The following is a 19,490-nucleotide window of genomic DNA, read 5'->3' on the forward strand; positions in this document are numbered from 1 at the left end:
CTTCAAAGTGTCTGGCATTTTCTTAGTTTTAACCTTTGAACCTCACTAATAATAAATCTAAGTACTGCTTGCCTAAAAGGCGAGCCAGAAACTTTTTGCTTTCTAGTTTTTTTCATGTGAGGTTGCTGATGTTTTTTATGTGTTGTAATAAATGTTTCAGTAGTTCAGTGGAGATTTAGAAATCTTCTTTTCTTCTTTTAAATCCTTTTTTCTTTCATCCACTCCTATGCAGGCAAGAGTGGATGAAAATAGAATTTGTGATTTTGATGCATTGTTAGTGAATTCATTCTGAAATGCTTAGTTTCAGATTCACTTGGTGAAGGGGAAAAGTCATACTGGAGGTAGAAAAACCTTGAAAATTTCCAATTTTTTTTCTTCAGAAATTAGGTTACTTTAAAGCATGCTAAATTCTCTTAGTAGTTTTCATTTCCCAAACCGTGAGTATAAAATATTAACTTTCTAGAAACATGTTTGTGACTTTTTGTCTTTTCAGCAGCAAGATCTAGACCATATAGCAGCAGGCAGTGTCTGTGGCCCACATTCCTCTTTGGTTATGTTATTCTGTCTTGCTGTTCTGGATTTACATCTTCTGAATTTATCTTTCAATCTGTACTTGTTGGTGAATTGCTAACCACATTCTTATCCTTACTTTCAAAGCTATAAATTAAGAGACAATACAGTCAGGCTGTACTTACAACACAAAGAGGCTTGCTGCTTTATCTGATATTAAAAGAAAAATCAGAATAAGAATTCAAAAATGTTTTATTTGGTCTGAAGCATACACGACTTTAGCTTTGCAAACTTTTGAGAAATATTTTATGAAGGCAAAAACAGAAAATGTAGGTTAAGACAGTGGTCATTAATATACACTAGAAGACATTTCTGAGTTCTCAAAACCTTTCCCTCACCGCTATTGCCTGAGACTTCAAGCAATACTTCTTTTATTTTAGTTTAGTGTTGGTTGTAGGGCTTGAACTCAGGGGCTGGGCACTATCCCTTAGCTTTTCCAGTCCAGCCTGGGGTTCTACCATTTGAACCACAACTCTGCTTCCAGCTTTTTTGGTGATTAATTGGAGTTAAGTGTCTCATGGACTTTCTTATGGACTGGCTTCAAGTGGTGCTCCTGACTTGTTAGGATTTAGGCAGCCTGCTAATACTTGCTTTTATGTCAATTTGGTGGACTTTTGCAGTGACTGGTGAATTGTGACTGTTAACCATTTGCTTCTCATTATGAGTGTATGAAGATTCAGTCACTATGTTCTTTGTTTGTTTTTTTTTTGTGGGTTTTTTTTCTTCCACAGAAATGAAACCAAAACTTGCTGAGCTCTACCAGCAGAGGAAAAGGCCACGTTTCTTTTTAGTGATCTTAGTTTTTCATTTGTGAGCTATGACTTAAGGAGACACAAATAGCATGGCCAACTGGTGGCATGTAACTAGGACATCTCAATGTGGGACATGCACAGAGTGGTACTGTACTTTGGAGGGAGAGCCTTTTCAGAAAGAGTATGTGTTCTTGTGGTTGCCTTTGTTTCGACCTGACAGCATGTAGTTTCCCACATTATCCCTGTGGAGATGTTGGGGTCTTGGGTACAGTGGAAGCGTTAAGTAGGTGACCTCCTACTTAGCAGTGCAAAGCAGCTGTGACACAGCACCAGTCAGAACACAGTCTAGTTCCACTCATAAGGCCTCTTGTTGGCTGTTTGCAAACAACATATTCAAGTACTTCCCTGTTTCCTTTTACATGAAATAGAGGAACCTTCCAGAAGGAGGTGGCAGGAAGGAGAAAGGGGAAGATGCCAGTAAGGCAGGCAGCTGGTCCAGCCACTGAGCTGGCTTGAGAGGTAGAAGATGGGACAGAACACAGTGTCACAGGGGCCTAGGAATCAGGCTGCAGGGCCTTGTGGCTTTAAATCAGCACGGAATAACCAAGCATTTGCAGAAGAAACACCAACTTAAAGAGAAGCACTACACTCATGTATTTTTTAAGTCTAAAATTGAATGAGCCCTCAAAAAGCAGGAACTCCTCAATTTACATGTCACACTTTGCTTTTACTCTTCCACGTTGTCTCCTTCCTGCTCTCTCTAAAACACAAAGGTAGGTATTCCAGGCAAGTTATTAGACATGAGTGAGTGGAGATAAATAGACTACTGATTAAGTCTTAGAGTAAATGTTTAACAAATTACTGGCAAGTGATGTGTGTTTATTATTGACTGTTTAGCTGTGAAAAAGCAACTAGAAAAATTCTAAGAAAACATTACATTTCTCTAATAGTTGCTTTTGGAAGACCAGGTTTCCTTTTGGAGTTTAGGATAGAGATGCACTCATGCCCAACAGATTGTCTGATAGATTAAAAAAAAAGTGCTCTAGTAGTATATTAATTTGACTTAATATTAATTAGTGGATAAGGAGTGAGAAGAAAGAAAATATATTTATTGAGTACTTGCAGCATCCAGTTCTGGGCACTTAATGTTTTGTTTTCACTCACCTAGGTCATATAGTAACCCCCTGAAATATTTATAGTGTTTCTTTTTTACGGATTGGAAAAGTGATCTTCAATAAGATTATTGTAGAAATTGCAAACACCTTCTCCCGAACCAATATAGATTCAATGCCAAAACTTTTCCCTTTTTTTTGTGCCTTGCTCTTCCTATCTGGGTCATGATTAGAACTTCCACTTCTTTTACTATATCAAGTTCATTGTAATTACACACCCTAATTCTAAACAATGTAGATGGCCAAATTATTCCATTTTCTAATCAACATATATTTAGTGCATACTTATGCAGAATACTCTTCAGGTCAAAATCAATAAAAAGAACCTACAAACTAAACTGGCTTTATTTTAGTGATTTCTGCAGCTGAGTCATAGAGACAGACAACTCATGAAATAGAAAACAGTAGTAGAGTATGAGCTATAAAATGTACAGTTGGAGATGCCCAGAAGAGTAGATCACTAAATTTTCCTACCATAGTTATTTATAAGGAAATACATTTTGAATTAGAGCTTTATATATGAGTGGAGTTTATTCATTCAACAAACATTTAATGCTTATAATGTAAAGGGGATGGAAAGTCCTCTACCAGTGAGAGGGTGGACCCATAGGCAATCTATGTCACCCCAGGTCCTTTCCCTTTTCTCTTTTCCTTATTCCCCCTTTCCCTTTCCTCTCCCCTGAGAATGAAAGGCTATAGAAACCAGTTCAGACTTACCTTTCCAGTCAAGTTTTCCTGCTTCATCCCATGCTCCTTTCTCCGTGTCTTCCTCTGGACCTTTGATGTTAACCATGCATTCTCGGCTTGTTCTTCCTTGAGCACAGCACATTCTTTTATCTTCCAGGCCTTTGTACATGCTGTGCATTACTCTCTTCATTATACTGTCAGAGTTTTGTCCCACCTGTTGTTTTCTATATATGAAAAAACCTCTAAGATCTTACTGAAGCAAGAATTACTGGCTTATCTATTTACTCATTTCTTCTTTCATGCAGTATTTTCAATATTATGATTCATTCTTTGTGTCTCTGTCTCTCCTGTCCCCTCTGAACTTATTAGACACTGTATTAAATCGTTTTGTACTAGTACTTAACATTATGAGAAGGGTTTAATATGCATTTGCCAAAATATAGTTAAAATAGGTCATAATCGTAACATCTTAAGAGAATGACAGAATCACAAGAGTTAGGGAAACTTTAGTACTGTCTCTTCACTTTATATATACTATTTAAGACGTAAAAGGCATCAGACTCTTTGCAGTTGAACTTTCACATTAGCTCTTAGCTTCTTGACAGCCAAGCAATAAAAGTTAGAGATAGGGAAGTAATGATTATTTTAAAAATGTGTGTGTGTGTGTGTGTGTGTGTGTGTGTGTGTGTGTGTGTATGTGCCAGCTTACCTGGACACTATCTCTGATCTTTTGTGTTCAAGGCTACTAGTGCTTTACCACTTGAGCCACACTCGCTTTCTAGCATGGACTTACTTATCTGAGCTGTGATCCTCAGATCTCAGCCTCCTGATCCAGCTAGGATTATAGGCATGAGTCACCAGAGCCTGGAAACTAATGGTTCCTTTTAGTCCTAAAGGAAAGATCTTAGTTTTCCCCAGCACTGACTACTTTTAAAAAATATATATTCATTCATGAATTTCTGAAATCTGTACTGATTCTCTAGCCACAACTTTTTCTTCTAACAAATGCAAGAGTACCTCAAAAAATTATAGTGAATGTAACAAAAGATTTTGTAAAGGTAATTTGGGGAGAGTCCAAGCATATAATCAGATTTACTAATTAAAGTATGTAACTGGGTTGTGATAGAGTCTCCATGAAGAATATAAATATTTTTTAAATCATCTATAAAGAGTCAGGGAATTACCCAAGGTTGCCTGCGCTGTTCACAACAAAGTTTGGATGAGGCTGTGAGTCTGTTGAGAAGATACTTTTATGAACAGTAAGAAGCAGCTGAAAACCCAGCAGATGTTCCTTTCCAAGTGCTACCCTGCTTGTCCTCACAGGGGTCTGTCTGAACCTGTTTAGTGTTTACAAAGAGTTCAACTGAATTAATTTCTTCTGAGATCTGGAATTCTTTGGTCCCAGTTTCAAAGAGGAGAGCTATCCTTCTTTCTGCACGTGGGATTTCATGATTCCGGGACATCCCCTGTACTGTACCGGAGAGCATGTGGCCAGCAACCTGGCAGCATAGGAATCACATACTGCACAACTAAGCTTCCACGGATAATGTGCTTCAGAGCACATGTTCAGTTCTTAATTCTTCAAATAGATCTAATATATACAAAGGAAAAGTATTCCTATGGAAAGTGACATCTCCTGAAGAAATTAGGCCATGGTACACTGTCCGACAATGAAGATGTAATCTTCTTCATCTTACCTCACTGTTGAACATGTTTTACACATCTTGTACCATGGGATATTACAGATGAAGAGAGCCTTTCTTTGATCTTACTGAACTTATTTTTTATCTTAAAGGAATAAAACTTGCATGCTTAAAACCCATGGAAGAATAATGGTTCAGCTTGAAATGAATTGTTAGTATGGGTTAGATATTAGGAGGAAAGTTGATGACAACCAGGTGCCTGGAGTTGGGTCCTAGTCATTGGACAGGATTTGGCTGAGGGAGGAAGACATCCCTGGTTGGGGGACAGCACATCCTGAGGCAGTCAAGGGTGTAGGGGCACTGTGGACTGTGTGGAATTTGAAGTAATAGGAGAATGTTGCTAGCAGATGGGGGCAAGCCAAGAAGAGGGTTTGTACATACTGTGGTGGGCTGCTAGCTGGAGTTCCTGAGCAGAGAGATTAAACTGCTCATGACAGTTTCTGAGAAAATCATAGAGGCAGAGGTGACAGTTGTTATCTTTGGCAAGGTGATGAAGACCTGAACTGGAGTGTTGGCATTTGGAATGTGGTGCAATGGGTGAACCCACAAACAGTCACAGAGCCATGATTTGGTAGGTGAAATACATTGAGTCCCAGGGGCCATCCTCTTCTGAGCAAGATGTGTTCTCTTTTTGCCTAGCATTATCAACGGATCATTGGTCTGAATAGCTGGTTTTTCCTGTGTGGTATTGTAACTGCTGCCTGTGTAGAAAATTGAGTAAAATATGTCTTGACCCTGAGATAGAAACAAAAATTTTTCCTGAGAATTTAACTCTTATTGTAGGCTTTCTTTCCTGTGTGTCTCTTGCTTTGAAAATGAAACACACAGTAAAGAAAAAAAAACAAAAACAGGAATTCTTTGAATGAGAGGGACTCAGAGTTACACCACTATAGTAAATACTAAGGTTATAAAGTTGATTTCCATAAACATTTAGGAAACTTGGTATTTTCAAGTCGCGTCTGAATTCATGGAGGACCTCACTGAAACTAAGAGTCAAGGCTTTAGTAGACAGATGGTAACAGTAAAACACTGAAGATGTCGCGTTTCTGTTGGGCAAGTTTTGGGGAATCTTTTGACATGACAAGAAATGACATGATTCTTATAAAGTTTCTAAATAGAAAATAGAAAGAGAAAGCTAGCTTTGAAGAAAGAAAGTATTTAGGTATTTACTGCACCTATCTAGTTTTCATACTACTGAAGTGTTCATGAATAATCACAGTGAATTCTTGGAAAATAATGATCAAATCCAGTGATTCATAAACTTACTGCATTTTACACACACACAGTGTGTGTGCTGGTCTGGGGGGTTGAACTCAGGACTTGAATTCTGTCCCTGTTCTTTGCTCAGGACTGGCACGCTACCATTTGAGCCAAAGCTCCACTTTGCGAGATTAATTGGAGATAAGAGTGTCTTGGATTTTCCTTTCTAGGCTGGCTTTGTATCAGAGTCCTCAGATCTCAGTCTCCTGAGTAGCAAGGATTACAGGCTGAGCTACTGGCACCTGGCTGTGTTTCATATTTTATAAATAAAATTCATTTCTCAAAAGGTTAATATGTTTTTCAGCATAGACACATGTTCAGGAAAACAACATGTAGACTTACTGCTTCCAGGGTTTGAATTCAAGACCTTACAATCGCTTGGCCTCATGGAGTTTTCTGCCCTAGCTGGCTTCTAACCACAATCCTCTGGATCTCAGCCTCCTGAGTAGTTTACATTACAGATGTGAGCCACTAGATCCTGGCACAGGACAGACAGACTTCGCATTTCAAACACCTGTTGCTTTCAGACCTGTGGGTAACTAACTTGTGAAAGAGCTGGACCAGCATAAAAGCTTAGAAGTGTTTCAGGTTTCTGTTGAGACCCTATTCTTTTTATTATATGTTTCGAAGAAAGTAGACTAATAAACTTAACAAAGGAAAATATTGTGCTGAAAAATAATTAGTGATGTTGGGGCCTTAAGTGTAAAATGATATCAAGCAGAGAGAAAAGATTGACTTAATGAGTAAACATGGACATAAGCTTGTTGTTGTCTTGGAGAAAGTCTTTTTCACTTTATCAAATCTAGTCCTTTCCTCCTACCATATTACACAATCACTTTAATTTATTGCTCAATAAATATTAAGTGGGCCCCAAATTTTAACTGTCAAGTAAAACAACTAAAATGATTTTAATGGCACATATATTGAAAGCATTCAGTGCCACCTTGCTATTTATTTTTTCAGCTTATTGGGCAAATTTGGCTCTTTGCATCTTTGACTGCCACATTACATTTTGCCTGAAGCTATCCATTTTGCAGATATTGAATTCCTTTTGAGGGCTATTTTTATACAATAAGCATCAGTACACCTCTGGATCTTGATAGCATTACTGCAGGAGGAGAAAGCAGCTTTGTGTTAGTAATTACCCGACATTGTCAGAAGCTGACTGCAGGCCTCTTTCTAGTGATAACAGAATAACCGCATAATGTAGCTTTATAGCACATGATTAATAGAAAATAATTACACATCCTACAAAGGGATGCAGTATTTCTTATAAATTGACTAGAATGGTTTCCTGTAGATTAAAGGACTCTTCATTATTTTATCAGTCCTCCTGAAGTACAGTCACTTGCCTGTGTTAGCATTTCAGTTGATGTTAAGAGCCGAATAGGGTGAAGGATTCCAGGTGGCAGACCTTCTTGTACCTGAGATCTCAGAGGCTGTAAAGATGACACGATGCTTCCTAGCCTGTCAAGATTTAGATGACAGCCAGGTATGGCTCCTCTCCTCTCCTCTCCTCCTTTCCCATCCCCTCCCTTCCCTTCCTTTCCTCCATCCTCCCCTTCTCTCCCCTCCCCTCTCTTCTCTTCACTTCCCCTCTCCTCCCTTCTCTTCCCCTCCCTTATCCTCCCCTCCTCTCTCTTCCCTTCCTCTCCCTTCTCTTGACCTCCTCTCTCCTCCCCTCCCTTCCCCCTTTTCCTTTCTCTCTCTCTTCTCATTTTCCTTTTTCACTCTCTGTCTTAATTAACAAGATAAGGCTTGAGAGTTTTGTTTAAATGATCCACCCGAAACTTTATAGCACAATACCATATTAGTATATGAACCATAAGACATCGCTGTATTGATCGTGTTATTTTCCACTGTAAGTAATATATCACTCACAATCACATTTGTTAGGGGGCAGCAAAGAGGAAAGGCAGAGCCAGGCCGATTTTCTCCCTCAGAAGGAAGCCTTGTGTGTGGTTGAATCTTGCGGTTGAAGTTTAGAATACTGTACTCCAAGAAGCATTTTCATTCCAATTTATAGGCTGCAAATGGTCTAATTGGGATTCATGTTGCTCAGGAGGCTCATCCGGGGGATGGTAATGATGAAAGCCAAAGCTCCGGTGTTTGCAGTCTTGTCGACATACTTGATTGGCTGCAGTGAAATCCATAAATTTGCTCCTAGATTTTTGCCTCACTATATTTTATCTCATCTCTTAATTCCACACAAGAGTATTAGATGAATGTATGTGTGTGTATGTGTGTGCGTGTGTGTCTGTCTGTGAATGTAAAGCAATGAATATCTTGGTTTTGATTTCTACCCTTTTTCTGATTTACATCAGTTGTTTTAGAGTACTTTCATGATGTATATTTCATAGTTTTTCAATTATTTTAAATTAAGTGAAGCATTTAAGATGATTTGCATGTAGAAGTTTTTTTTCCTCCCTAGAATATTACTTTTAAAGGATTTATTTACAGCTGAATAAGCTCCTCCCTGCTGTTTACTACTTTCTACTTAATGGCCCTGACTGGCCTCAAATGTGAAATCTGTCATCTGTCCTTGGTTAATGTGAAGGGTTGAGAGTCAGTTCTTGTGTGTGTGTGCCCACACGTGTGTGTATGTGTGTGTGCACGCACGCGTGTGTGCATGCTTTATAAGCAAGATATTGTGGCCTTAGAGGGCAGTAGTATGGATGATAACCAGAAAGGAACAAAAACTCAGGTGAACTTCCTGGCTTGTCTGAACATTGTCACCCAGATCGAGGGCCATTCTCTGGCAGCAGGTTTGGGTCAATGATACAGCCTCTCACTGAATGTCTTCTGTGTATACCTCTGGCAGGTGCTTTCTTTACTCTTTTCATATAGCCAGTTTGAAAAATCTGAGGCTGGCATTGAGTAAGAGTGTTCACATTCAGATACTCTTTTGCCAATCCATTTTGAGAACTTACAGTGTAGGCCTTTGTTCTGTGGAAGGTTAAGTACATTTGTTTTGTTAAACATTAAGCTCTAATTGTATTCATTGCCTTAAAAATTGAAAAGGTCAGTTTTATTAGGTACTTATTAGGATATAATGGTTGCTAATCATAGCTTTCAGTAAGTTGGTATTTTCTCCTGACAAATGTGTCCTACATAGATTATCACCCTCATCATTGCGCTCTGGCCCCAGGGTATTCTCATTGTCACTCTGTCCACTGAGTAGCATGCTATCCATGAACTTTTAAACTTAACATCTGTAGTCTACAGCCTCACCAGTGGGCACTATGCCCTCCTTAGAGTAAAAAAGCACAGCTGGGGGAGTTGGCATGCTCCTGTAATCCCAGTGCTCTGGTTGCTGAGCCAGGAGGATCATAAGGTCAAGGTCAGCCCGGACTACATAGTGGGTTTAGCCATCATGGACTATATAGTGAGAGCCTGTCTCCAAAAAGAAAGAAGGAAGGGAGGGAGGGAGAGAGGGAGGGAGGGAGGGAGGGAGGGAGGGAGGGAGGGAGGGAGGGAGGGAGGGAGGGAGGGAGGGAGGAAGGGAGGGAGGGAAAAAATTAGTTTTTCTTCCCCTTCCTTGCACTAATTCTAATACTGCCCAGTGTTTAAGAAAGGACCTATAGATTTCACTCTACAATTGAGTCTTTATTGATAGACCATATATCAATATATGCATGCTAATGTTGCTACATTTGTATTGAAGAATTGCATAATTTTCCTTTCTGATGGTCAATAGCATACTAATCAATACAAATGTGAAGTCTGCACTAGTAGTAACCTTCCCTCCCCACCGGTAACTCAATATGCATATGCACATTTATCTATGACTCACATGTTGGAAAATCATAACCTATTGAATTACTTTGGGGATTGATTTTAAAAATTTATCTTACATGAAAAATTAAATTTGGGTAGAATGCTTGTGCGGAGTATTGCTTTTGGAAGATATTATTCTTGAAACTTGTAATTCATTTTACTTTGTTTGTATCTCACTAAACATAAATAAATTTGAGATAAAGATACATTAGTCAATCTGGCAGACATATGAGGCTGGTTATGGAATGTTCACCATGCCTAAAGCAGTGGCGTGTCTGTCAGTGGGGGATAAAGGAGAGAAGAGGAGACCCAGGTTTGTTTATCTCATGTTGCAAAGTAAACTCAGAAGTGCCTCATCAATCACTCTTCTGTACAGCTATATTAATGTTTTGCCTTTAAAACTTGAGATACTTTTATTCCCTATTGATCCTCTACTAGATGGGTGAATTGAGCACCACCTTTAAGTTCCTTCCTCCTATCCTTTCTCTGATGAAGGTAGTTTATAATCAATTAAAGGAATAGTGAATGCCTTAAAGGAACCCATTGTGAATTATTTTGTATTAGTATTTTTGTGTGAGTATTCTCATGTTCTCTGATGTATATATTAGCTCTTCTTTGTAAGGACTATACTTCTGAATTCCAAATCATTTTAGATCATAAAAGTTGAGGAATTAAGTAGTTTGTCCCCCCGCCCCCAAAAAGTCACTTCATCTTTGCTAGATAATAAGTTTCTTGAAGGCAGGCATACTATCTTTGGGCTCGTGGTGCTTGCACATAAATGGGGTCCCCAGCTGTGTGGGGAATGTCGGAGACACAGACACAGGAGGCCCAGAAAACCAGCTTCCTGATGCAGTTTCATTTCCAGGTTTTTACCCTGTGTGACTGCTTCTCAGTTCTTTGCCAAGGAATAAACAGGCTTTGTGTTAGACAGTAATCTAAATCTTCTCTAACAACATCTTTAAGTGCCCAGAAATAAAAAAAAGGATAAAAATGTTTCCATTTGTAGCTCACGCTCTTTTATAACTTTATGAAAAGAAATAACATTTTTTTCTTAGAAGTTGCATACAAATGACATTGTACTTTCACTGGTCTAAAGGTTAATATTGCATATTGTTTTCAATTAGGAATACAATAGATATGGCTGGTGGGTAGGAGAAATGAAGGGAGCCATTGGCTTGGTGCCTAAAGCCTACATAATGGAGATGTATGATATTTGAGAGCCCTGGGTAAGTACATTTTAATCCAATATTCTGTAATAGCTCATGTGTTCTCTTGGTCTCTTTCTTACGAGTCTTCGCTTTTTTTTAAAAAAAGAAAGTCTTTATAGTTTTCTGATAACATGAAGATGTTGATCTCTAATCTTTTTGTTTTGTTTGATCTTGAACTTTTAAAATAACTTCAATGAATTTCCTTTGGAAATGAATAAATTAATTTAGAGAACGTCCCTTTGATAATAACCAGCTGTTTACCCAAGCCTCCTCTGTCATAAGCATGTTACTTTGATGGCTTTTCTGAGGAGCCAAATTGAAAGATGTTGAGTAAATATTCATTTTTGTTAGTCTAAAAATGTAATTTTTTTCTAAGCAAAAACATACCAACATTTCTGCTGAAGAAAAAAATTAAAATGCATTTTTTCTGCCTTCAGGGAAGAAAGAGTGTTCTAGCTGTGTGCAAGTGCTGTGGATTTAGAAGCCTCCTGCAAGCCTGAGTGAGAGCTTGGAGCCAGTCTTTAACTTTTATTCTATATGCTTTTGTTTATTGAAATAATCCTCTGCTGTGAAATGAAATAAGAGGTATTGATTAAATTAGATGCAATTGGGAAAGTCATACCTGTTGCTGTTTTTCAAAGAAATAATTATAGTGTTTATTTCCCTATTTAATTTATGTGAAGGATTAGTTGCTTTTGTGTATAGAGCATATTGTCCCTGTGACTTCCTGTATAAGTTGTCATTTCTAGTCATTGGGTATCAGAGTGTGAAATAACTTTATAGAATTTTAATTTTTATCATGCAAGATTATGATAGCTGTATAGAGGATTTTCATTAGTAATTTTTTCACACAATAGTTACATGTTTTCATGAAATAAATCTCACAGATTGTAAAATTTACTTTTTGTTAACTATAGCCACAGGGAAGAAAAATAAGATAGAATTACAAATGGCAACATGAGTACATTACAAATTAGAACCAGGTCTGCAATGCCCTTCACCAATAGCAAATACTGATTGGATAATAGGCTTCCCAACATTTTCTACCATAGTTTTACTTACATTTAATAATAAAAGATCCATCAGAAACCACATACTACCATTAATACAATGGTATAAGCAGTCTCAATGTCATTTCGTAGTAAGAGGGCATAGTCTGTCTTACCCTGCTTTATCCTTGTTATATTATTAAGGTCCTACAGTAAAACAGCAGATCCCAAGTCTCTCTCCCCAGTGTATCTCAGCACTGAAAAGGAAAGGAAGGTTCTGAGCGGAATTGTAGAACGCAGAGGAGTGCTGTGTACCAACAGGTGAACAGAAGGCTAGTGTTCTGAGTTAAATACTCTGCTCCTCCAGCAGGATTTTCAGAATCCAGTTTAACCCTTGTATTTTTTAAATCAGAGATATTCTAACTGTTGTTGGCAGTACTGCAACCAAATAAGCCTTAATGTGTATCAAAATGCATTAGTGACTGGATAAGTACTTAAAATAGACATAACTTCATACCGAATCATTACCTAGCAGGTACTACATTGGCTGAGTTTTTTTCACCTTTAATTTATGGAGGAAAAGATTCTAACCATGCGAACAAGCTGATGATCTTTTTAATACTTCTATTTTATGTAAAACTATTGACAAACAATATTAAGTAATGTTTATGTCACTGTTATCCTCTAAATACCATGATATCAGTTGCACATGTAAAAAATAAATTAATTTTAGAGATTGTGAGTAAACTCAAATTTATATATACAGTCAAGTTAAAGTTTTCTGAAATTAACTTTTTACTGCTACCTTTTTTCGTAAGGTAGTACCACTAAAATAGATTGAAATAATCTTGGCAAAAATTAGACATCTGGAGATGAACTTAGTGGATTGTTTTTTTCAAAGCCTGCCTGGCTAAAAAGCAAAAGGGGTTGTTTCCGTTGACAGCCTAGCCTGGTTTGTGGACACAGGTTTGTGTGTCTGAATTACATGGCCAGTAGATGGCAGCAGATTGTCATTGCATCCAGAGCCGCTTGGAGACCCCCTCCCCCACTCAGGCACAGTCTTACCCAGAACATGAACTGGTGAGGAGAGTTCTGCCTCCTTTTTACAGCTAATCCAGGAGAGGGAGTCCTTCTCCAACTGATGACCAACAATTAGAAGCCAGATCACATTCTCTGTGAATGGCCACCACATAGAAATATAGAGTGTGAGTTCTGTCCAGGGCTCCTCTGGCCTTTGTTCTTTTTAAAACTTGAATACATGTGGGAAACAGAAAAATAAGGAAACAACAGACTTAGAATCTGGGATGATAAGAAGAATAACTGGTATTTTTTTATCCATGAGCACTTTATATTCATTTGATGAAGTAATTTATATACTGCCAGGGAGGAAGTTTTCTTTACACCCTTGATAATATATCACATACTCTTCAAGATCATAATAATATCATTAATGTGAATTTAAACAATGTGGCTTGTTAGAAAATGTGCTAATTGTTATGTTCTCATTATGTTTGCTTAGCTTTTATTTGTTTTTTCTATGAACAGTTAGAGAGCTAATTTTTTCAAAGGTGATTGTAAGTCATATTTTATATAACATTTTGCTTGATTATTTGCTCTGTACTGAATTTGTACTCCATTGCCATTAGATCTTACAATAATGTTCCACTCTGCAAATTTTTAAGGTTCAAATAAAGTTTAATTGTTTGCAAACTGTTATGATGCTAATAATTCAACAGCCTGCTGTGTTACTAATGAAATTACTTTGTTATGATTAATTTGGAAAATAGTGTGTTGATTGTAGTAATTAAGCACAACAAGGTGAAGTAAATGATTCTAATGCCATCTGGCCTCCAAACTGAATGAAGAAATGAAATAGTACTGTCATCTGAATTTATTCAAAGAAGTAAGGATAATAAAAATGACTTTCATAGGGTAGTCTTTACTTTTAACCACAGCTCACTCCATTCTGGTTCCGCCACTTTGCTGCACAGGACACTTTTTTTTTTTTTATGAAAAAGAATGTTGTTTAGTCCAACAACTGTTCTGAATGCTTTATTCCAAGATGATTTTTTACCATAATTTAATTACAGATAATTACATAAAGTACTAGATAATCACAGAAAAATTACTTTTTAACCATCTGTAGGTAAAATTCCATATATGTGGGGGTTTGTTTTATTGCTATCAACATGCAAACACTTGTATCGCCCTTCACAAGCAGCACAACTTCCCTTCCGCTGTTTCTGTGTTTGCAGTCAAGGCTCTTAGATGGTTTTTGTGGCTTCTATTTTGCCTGTAATTTTTCCCATCTATTGCTACTCATCTTATAGACTCCACAGAATGATATACATCTTATAGACTCAGATTTGCAGTTCAGCCACTAGAAGAAAATTCTTCATATACATGTGGTTTAAAAGCTTGTATTCCTTTGGTGAGACTGAGAGACATTGTGAGCATTTTTAAAACCAAGTAAAGTTCTTCCAAATGTCAAATAAGTCTGTTGTAATGCACTTGTTGAATAGAATGAATTCTAGGCCAGGCAGTGGGATCACATTTATTACTTTAGTAGTTTCAAAAGTAGAACATGTGGTAAAGAAGAAAGTGAGGGAGATCAGAACACAATCATACCATAGAAGTATAGCTTCACTCAAAGGTCGAAGGGATGCAGTTTATATGTATAGATGTATATGCACACATAGATACATATATATGAGAAAAATATTTGTTAAACATTGTCTGGTCTTTCAGCAAAATCCTGAGTATCCAAAAACACAAAGAAAAAAATAAATTATATATATTTAAAGTTATTTAACTTCCTACAAAGTTTACTCATGCATAACAGCATATCCTCTGGATCAAGACTTGCATGACATTTCTAGACATCCCTGGCTGGAGTCATCTGAAATGTCCTACTACCTTACAATTGGCTTCTTCCAAAACATCTTGTAGGTATTCTAGGATGACACAAATATTTATAAAATGACATGATCACAGTAATATGACATTTCATTAAGGTTATGTTTGAGGAGCTTTTCCTTATTTTTATTAGTAGATCCTGGTCTTCTGTCACTTGAACCCTCTATAAGATCTAGTATCCGTGTGGTACAAAACCTGTGGTGTGTATTGGGTAAACACATGGTAACTGGCTCGACACCCAAATAGCTCAACACCTGAGATTTAAGAAGAAACGAGTTCCGCCTCTACAGCTGGTAGAGAAAATGCTCTTATACAGTTAATGCATCAGCTTTCTTCCTGAGAATGTTCTCTTAGTCCAAAAATCGGTCCTTTTTACTGTCTTTGGAAGCAGTATTCCATCAACAAGGGAACTGGATCTGTTAACTGAATGGAGGAGGAAGGTGTTAGTAACTCAAGAGTTGAGCAGCCATAGATACTTCTTCCCTTTCTGTGTTCAGCATTGTGACTCTCTCAAATGAGGGGTACAGGTGGTTCAAACAGCTTGGAGAAATAGATTCACTTTCCAGAACTTTCTATCACTGCTGTCCACTTTCCCTGGCAGAATGTCAGAAGACCCTTCACTCCTGCCTCCCACCTCAGAAGCAAGCATTCTAGCCCTTCACCTGGGTGGCTTAGAAAGGAATTCCTAAGCAGGCATGCCGGCTCATATCTGTAATCCCAGCCAAGACAGAGAGCATCATAAATTTGATGTCAGATTTGGATATATAGGGAGACCTTGACAGAAAAGAAAAAAATAAGTATTTCTGAAGGTGAGATGTTTCAGTTTTGTTAAATCCAACCATAACTAATTTTTTGTCCATTTAAAAAATATTTACAGTCTTTAAATTGTACACTGTGTTAAGTTGAATGTTTTGTGCCCCCAACATGAAAGAGGCCGGTATTGAAACTGGCCTTCATCGTTCCCCTGCTGAGCTTCATCGGTAATGTTGGGGAAATATCTGGAAATTGAGCACCTCAGAACACATGTGAGTCCATGCAAAGCTGAGAAAACATAAATGACTCCCAAAGCCTATCTATGAAGTGTCCTTCTTCATGCTGGAACTTTAGGAAGTGTTTCCCTGAGTTTCTCTCTTCCTCATTTGCCTGGATTTCCTTATCATCCATTACTTAAGAGAAGTAATATAGTCCAATACTTACCTGTTTTCTGTTTATTGGCCTCAACTTTGTACTCCTGTTGGAGTAAAGCAGTTGCCATGTGAAGCTTGAGGACAGCATCACACAGGTCCTTTCAGAGGAGGAAATTAATGATGTCGCTGTATGCCAGAGAGAAGCAGTGCCTTAGAGGAGAATCTAGTTCTCCCAGCAACTAGTTTGCTAAGCACTGCCTCCCTCTGCCAGCCTCCAAGTCTGGCCACATAGAAAGGATCTCAGGGGCCTGGTGTCTTTTCTCCCCTCTACCACTTTGCTTACTTCCTGTTTTCAGCTGGGCTGGAAGTTCCTAGGTGGAAGTGTTCTTCCATTTGTTCTCTGTGAAGGAAAACTCAGGTTCTTTATCACACTGAGTGTGACGCTAGCAGTTTAGCTATCATCATAGCCATCATTGACTGAGTGTTTACTCTTTGTCATACTTTTTATTTGACCCTAAAACAACAAGCCTTGACTGTTACTTATTTCCATTTTCCTGACTAGGAAACTGAGGGAATAATTTATCTCAAGATCCTAGGTGATAAGTTACTTAGTGGGCCTCATACCCAGCCTCCGTCCTTCACAGTTAACACCACAGTGTTATGTAGTACTTTGATGAATTCAGATGGAGTGCTTTCTTCTGTCCTTTGCACAGAAGAGTTACTTGAGAATTGCCTGTTGACCACTAAGGTCGATACCAGACTGATAGAAGAGCCGGGAGCATGTGAAAAGAATAGTCCAAGCCTGGACAACTGGACAGCTTAATCCAGCTCATTTCATAGTTAGAGCAGACCATAATGACGATATCAAACCCAAGGCAGCTAACATACCCTGAAGAATAGCTTTATTACAAGAACACTTGCACCCATGAACTTCTAGCTCAATGTAACAGGCAAGTGAGAGAATACCAGGCCAATGGGACCATTTTCCAATGACCTTTCCCACCCTATGTCTTCTTAAAAGTCAAGGCCAGGTACATGGATGAGGACCTTAGGATGCCTGGAAGAAGGCTTGCAAAGCTGCTTCTGGCTCAAGCACTTCTTTTAGGAGATCTGGATTTCAACTCTCAAAGCAGTTTAAAGATTATTAAACTGTTCAACTCTTAATAATCAGGGAACAAACTTCATTGTAAAATGTGTGTCATTTTGTTACCCAGTGATGACTGTGTCTGACATATGACTTTTACTTGTTGAGATATGAATTTGCCTAAGAAGAATTTTTATTGGTCTCTCTGGTACTTATGTACCGGATATTAACTGAACGTGAGACCGTATTCCTTGGGCACGCTCATAGACACTTTGTACAGGGTTTCACAAATAAAATATACTGTTGTGTTTTTTTTAATGAAATCTTAAAAAAATTGTGTACCTCATTGATCAAAGGCTGATGGGGGTGGCGAGTGGAAAGATTAGTAAAGGAAGGGCCAGCCTTCACTGGAAGGCTCTGGAATTTAGCCAGAGGAGTAGGTAAATTAAATCCTCACATGGTCTAAAATGCACCCTGGAGTGTTGGCTGTCTTTCTTGCCCAAGAGAAATGCCTAAACTGATGTTCAAGTTCAAGAGGTGTTTCCTTCTGACTAGTTCCCTGGAATGCTCCCCTGCCTGCCATCACAATATCCTGCTTCTCAAGGAGAAATGAATAACTGCATTTCCTCATCTCTCCCTCTGCCATTGAGCAGGTCTGCTTGGTGTGTACTGTCCTACATAGCTGGCTTTCCTACTCCAAATTCCCAGATCAAGTACTTGTAGCCTGTACTTGTCCTCCCCTTCCTTTCCCTCCTTAGTCCACTCTGTTCCTCCTCCTCTGATTTTCAAAGGAGCTGAGTCACATATTAATTCCTAGAACTCTTCATTTATCAACATCATTTGTGCTCGGTGTTGTCTGTGGACATAGCAAAAGCAGGATGGATAGTGTGTGTTCATCCTGGAATGGTGGGATCTTGAGAGTGGGCACCATCACTGATCTGTTATTTTGCATCAGTCGGTAAGCATAGTTGCTTTATTCTTTATCATCATCACCAGGCACGTTATTTCCTCTTCCTAGCTAATTAAATGACTTCATTTTGAAGAATCACATTTACATGCCAACTGTGTGTAAGGGGGCACTTCAAACAGAATTCCATAGTTTTTCCTGAGTAGAGTCATTGTTTAAATAAAATAGACCGGGCATACCCCAGGAAAGGATTAAGAAGCCTAGGTACCTTTACCTTGATGCAGTTCTTAACAGGCTAAGTCATTTACACTGTCCTGAGACAAAAGGAAAGATGCTTTAAATTTGGTACATCTGAACCCAGAGCATTACGGAGGGAACAAAGTTTCTTTTGTCCTCATCTACATGTAAATATAATACGCAGCTAAGAGAGGACTGCAAGGGTTTCAATGCTGGTTCAGCTGAAAAAAGAAATTTTTAATAAAAAAAAATTACAGATGCTTGTAGCTACTGAATTAAAAGCAAGAGGAACAGAGCAAAGAACTGTGTGTGACTAACGATGTCTTGTACATAACTGATGCCAATTACAATAAACCCAGAAGCAGAGAATAACCTCTGCCTCTTAGGAAAAGGTAGACTCTTTTTCAGAGGAGGACAGAGTAGAGTCTTCACAGTTGAGAGCCAGTAGTAGCAGGAACATGGAAACCAGCCTCACCCCCAATTCCAGTTTTTCTGGAAGACGTGGAGCCCTGGACTAAGTTCCAGGTCTGCACATGCTAGCACATGCGCTCTTTCTCACATGGTTGAAGTTCAAATTGGATCCTATTTGGAGGGATATAAAAACCCACCTTAATAGTGGCAAACGACTTTCCTGCACTTGAAGATAGAGAACAGAAATGAGGCAATAGCAAAAATTAAATGGTCAAATTAGAATTCCTCCTCAAACTCAAAGCAAGCAAGCTTTGGATGTCATTTGGAATAATAGTAAGCCTTTGACTTTACTGGTACATTATTGTGAGAATGGATAGAAAGCACTTTGGGATTCTCCTATTCACTTTTCTGTGATTTTTTTTTTAAATGCTGGTCCTGGGGCTTGAACTCCAGGGCCTGGGTGCTGTCTATGAGTTTTTGTGCTTAAGCTCCACTTCTGGCTTTTCTTTTCCTTCCTTTTCCCTTTTGGAGGTTAATTGGAGATAAGAGTCATTGACTGGCTGCTCAGTTAAGCTTTGAACAGCAATCCTCAGATCTCAGCCCCCTGAGTAGTTAGGATTATAGGCATAAGCCACTAGCTCCTAGCTCTCCTCTAATTTTAAGTGCATTTTTCAACAAAACCATTGACTT

At 38.4% G+C, this 19,490-nt stretch overlaps 1 protein-coding gene across 1 annotated transcript in view; it reads left to right on the forward strand.

The window, feature by feature from the left end:
- Positions 1–13,392, forward strand: part of Skap2 (src kinase associated phosphoprotein 2) — a 164,171-nt gene extending 150,779 nt beyond the window's left edge. Inside the window, exons 12-13 of the mRNA XM_048339646.1 lie at positions 11,046–11,147; positions 11,567–13,392. Of these exons, the coding sequence (XP_048195603.1) occupies positions 11,046–11,138 (93 nt within the window). The 3' untranslated portion in view covers positions 11,139–11,147; positions 11,567–13,392. The remainder of the gene's footprint in view (positions 1–11,045; positions 11,148–11,566) is intronic.
- Positions 13,393–19,490: the final 6,098 nt, after the last annotated feature.

This window comes from Perognathus longimembris, chromosome 2, assembly GCF_023159225.1.
Source record: "Perognathus longimembris pacificus isolate PPM17 chromosome 2, ASM2315922v1, whole genome shotgun sequence".
NCBI lineage: Eukaryota > Metazoa > Chordata > Mammalia > Rodentia > Heteromyidae > Perognathus > Perognathus longimembris.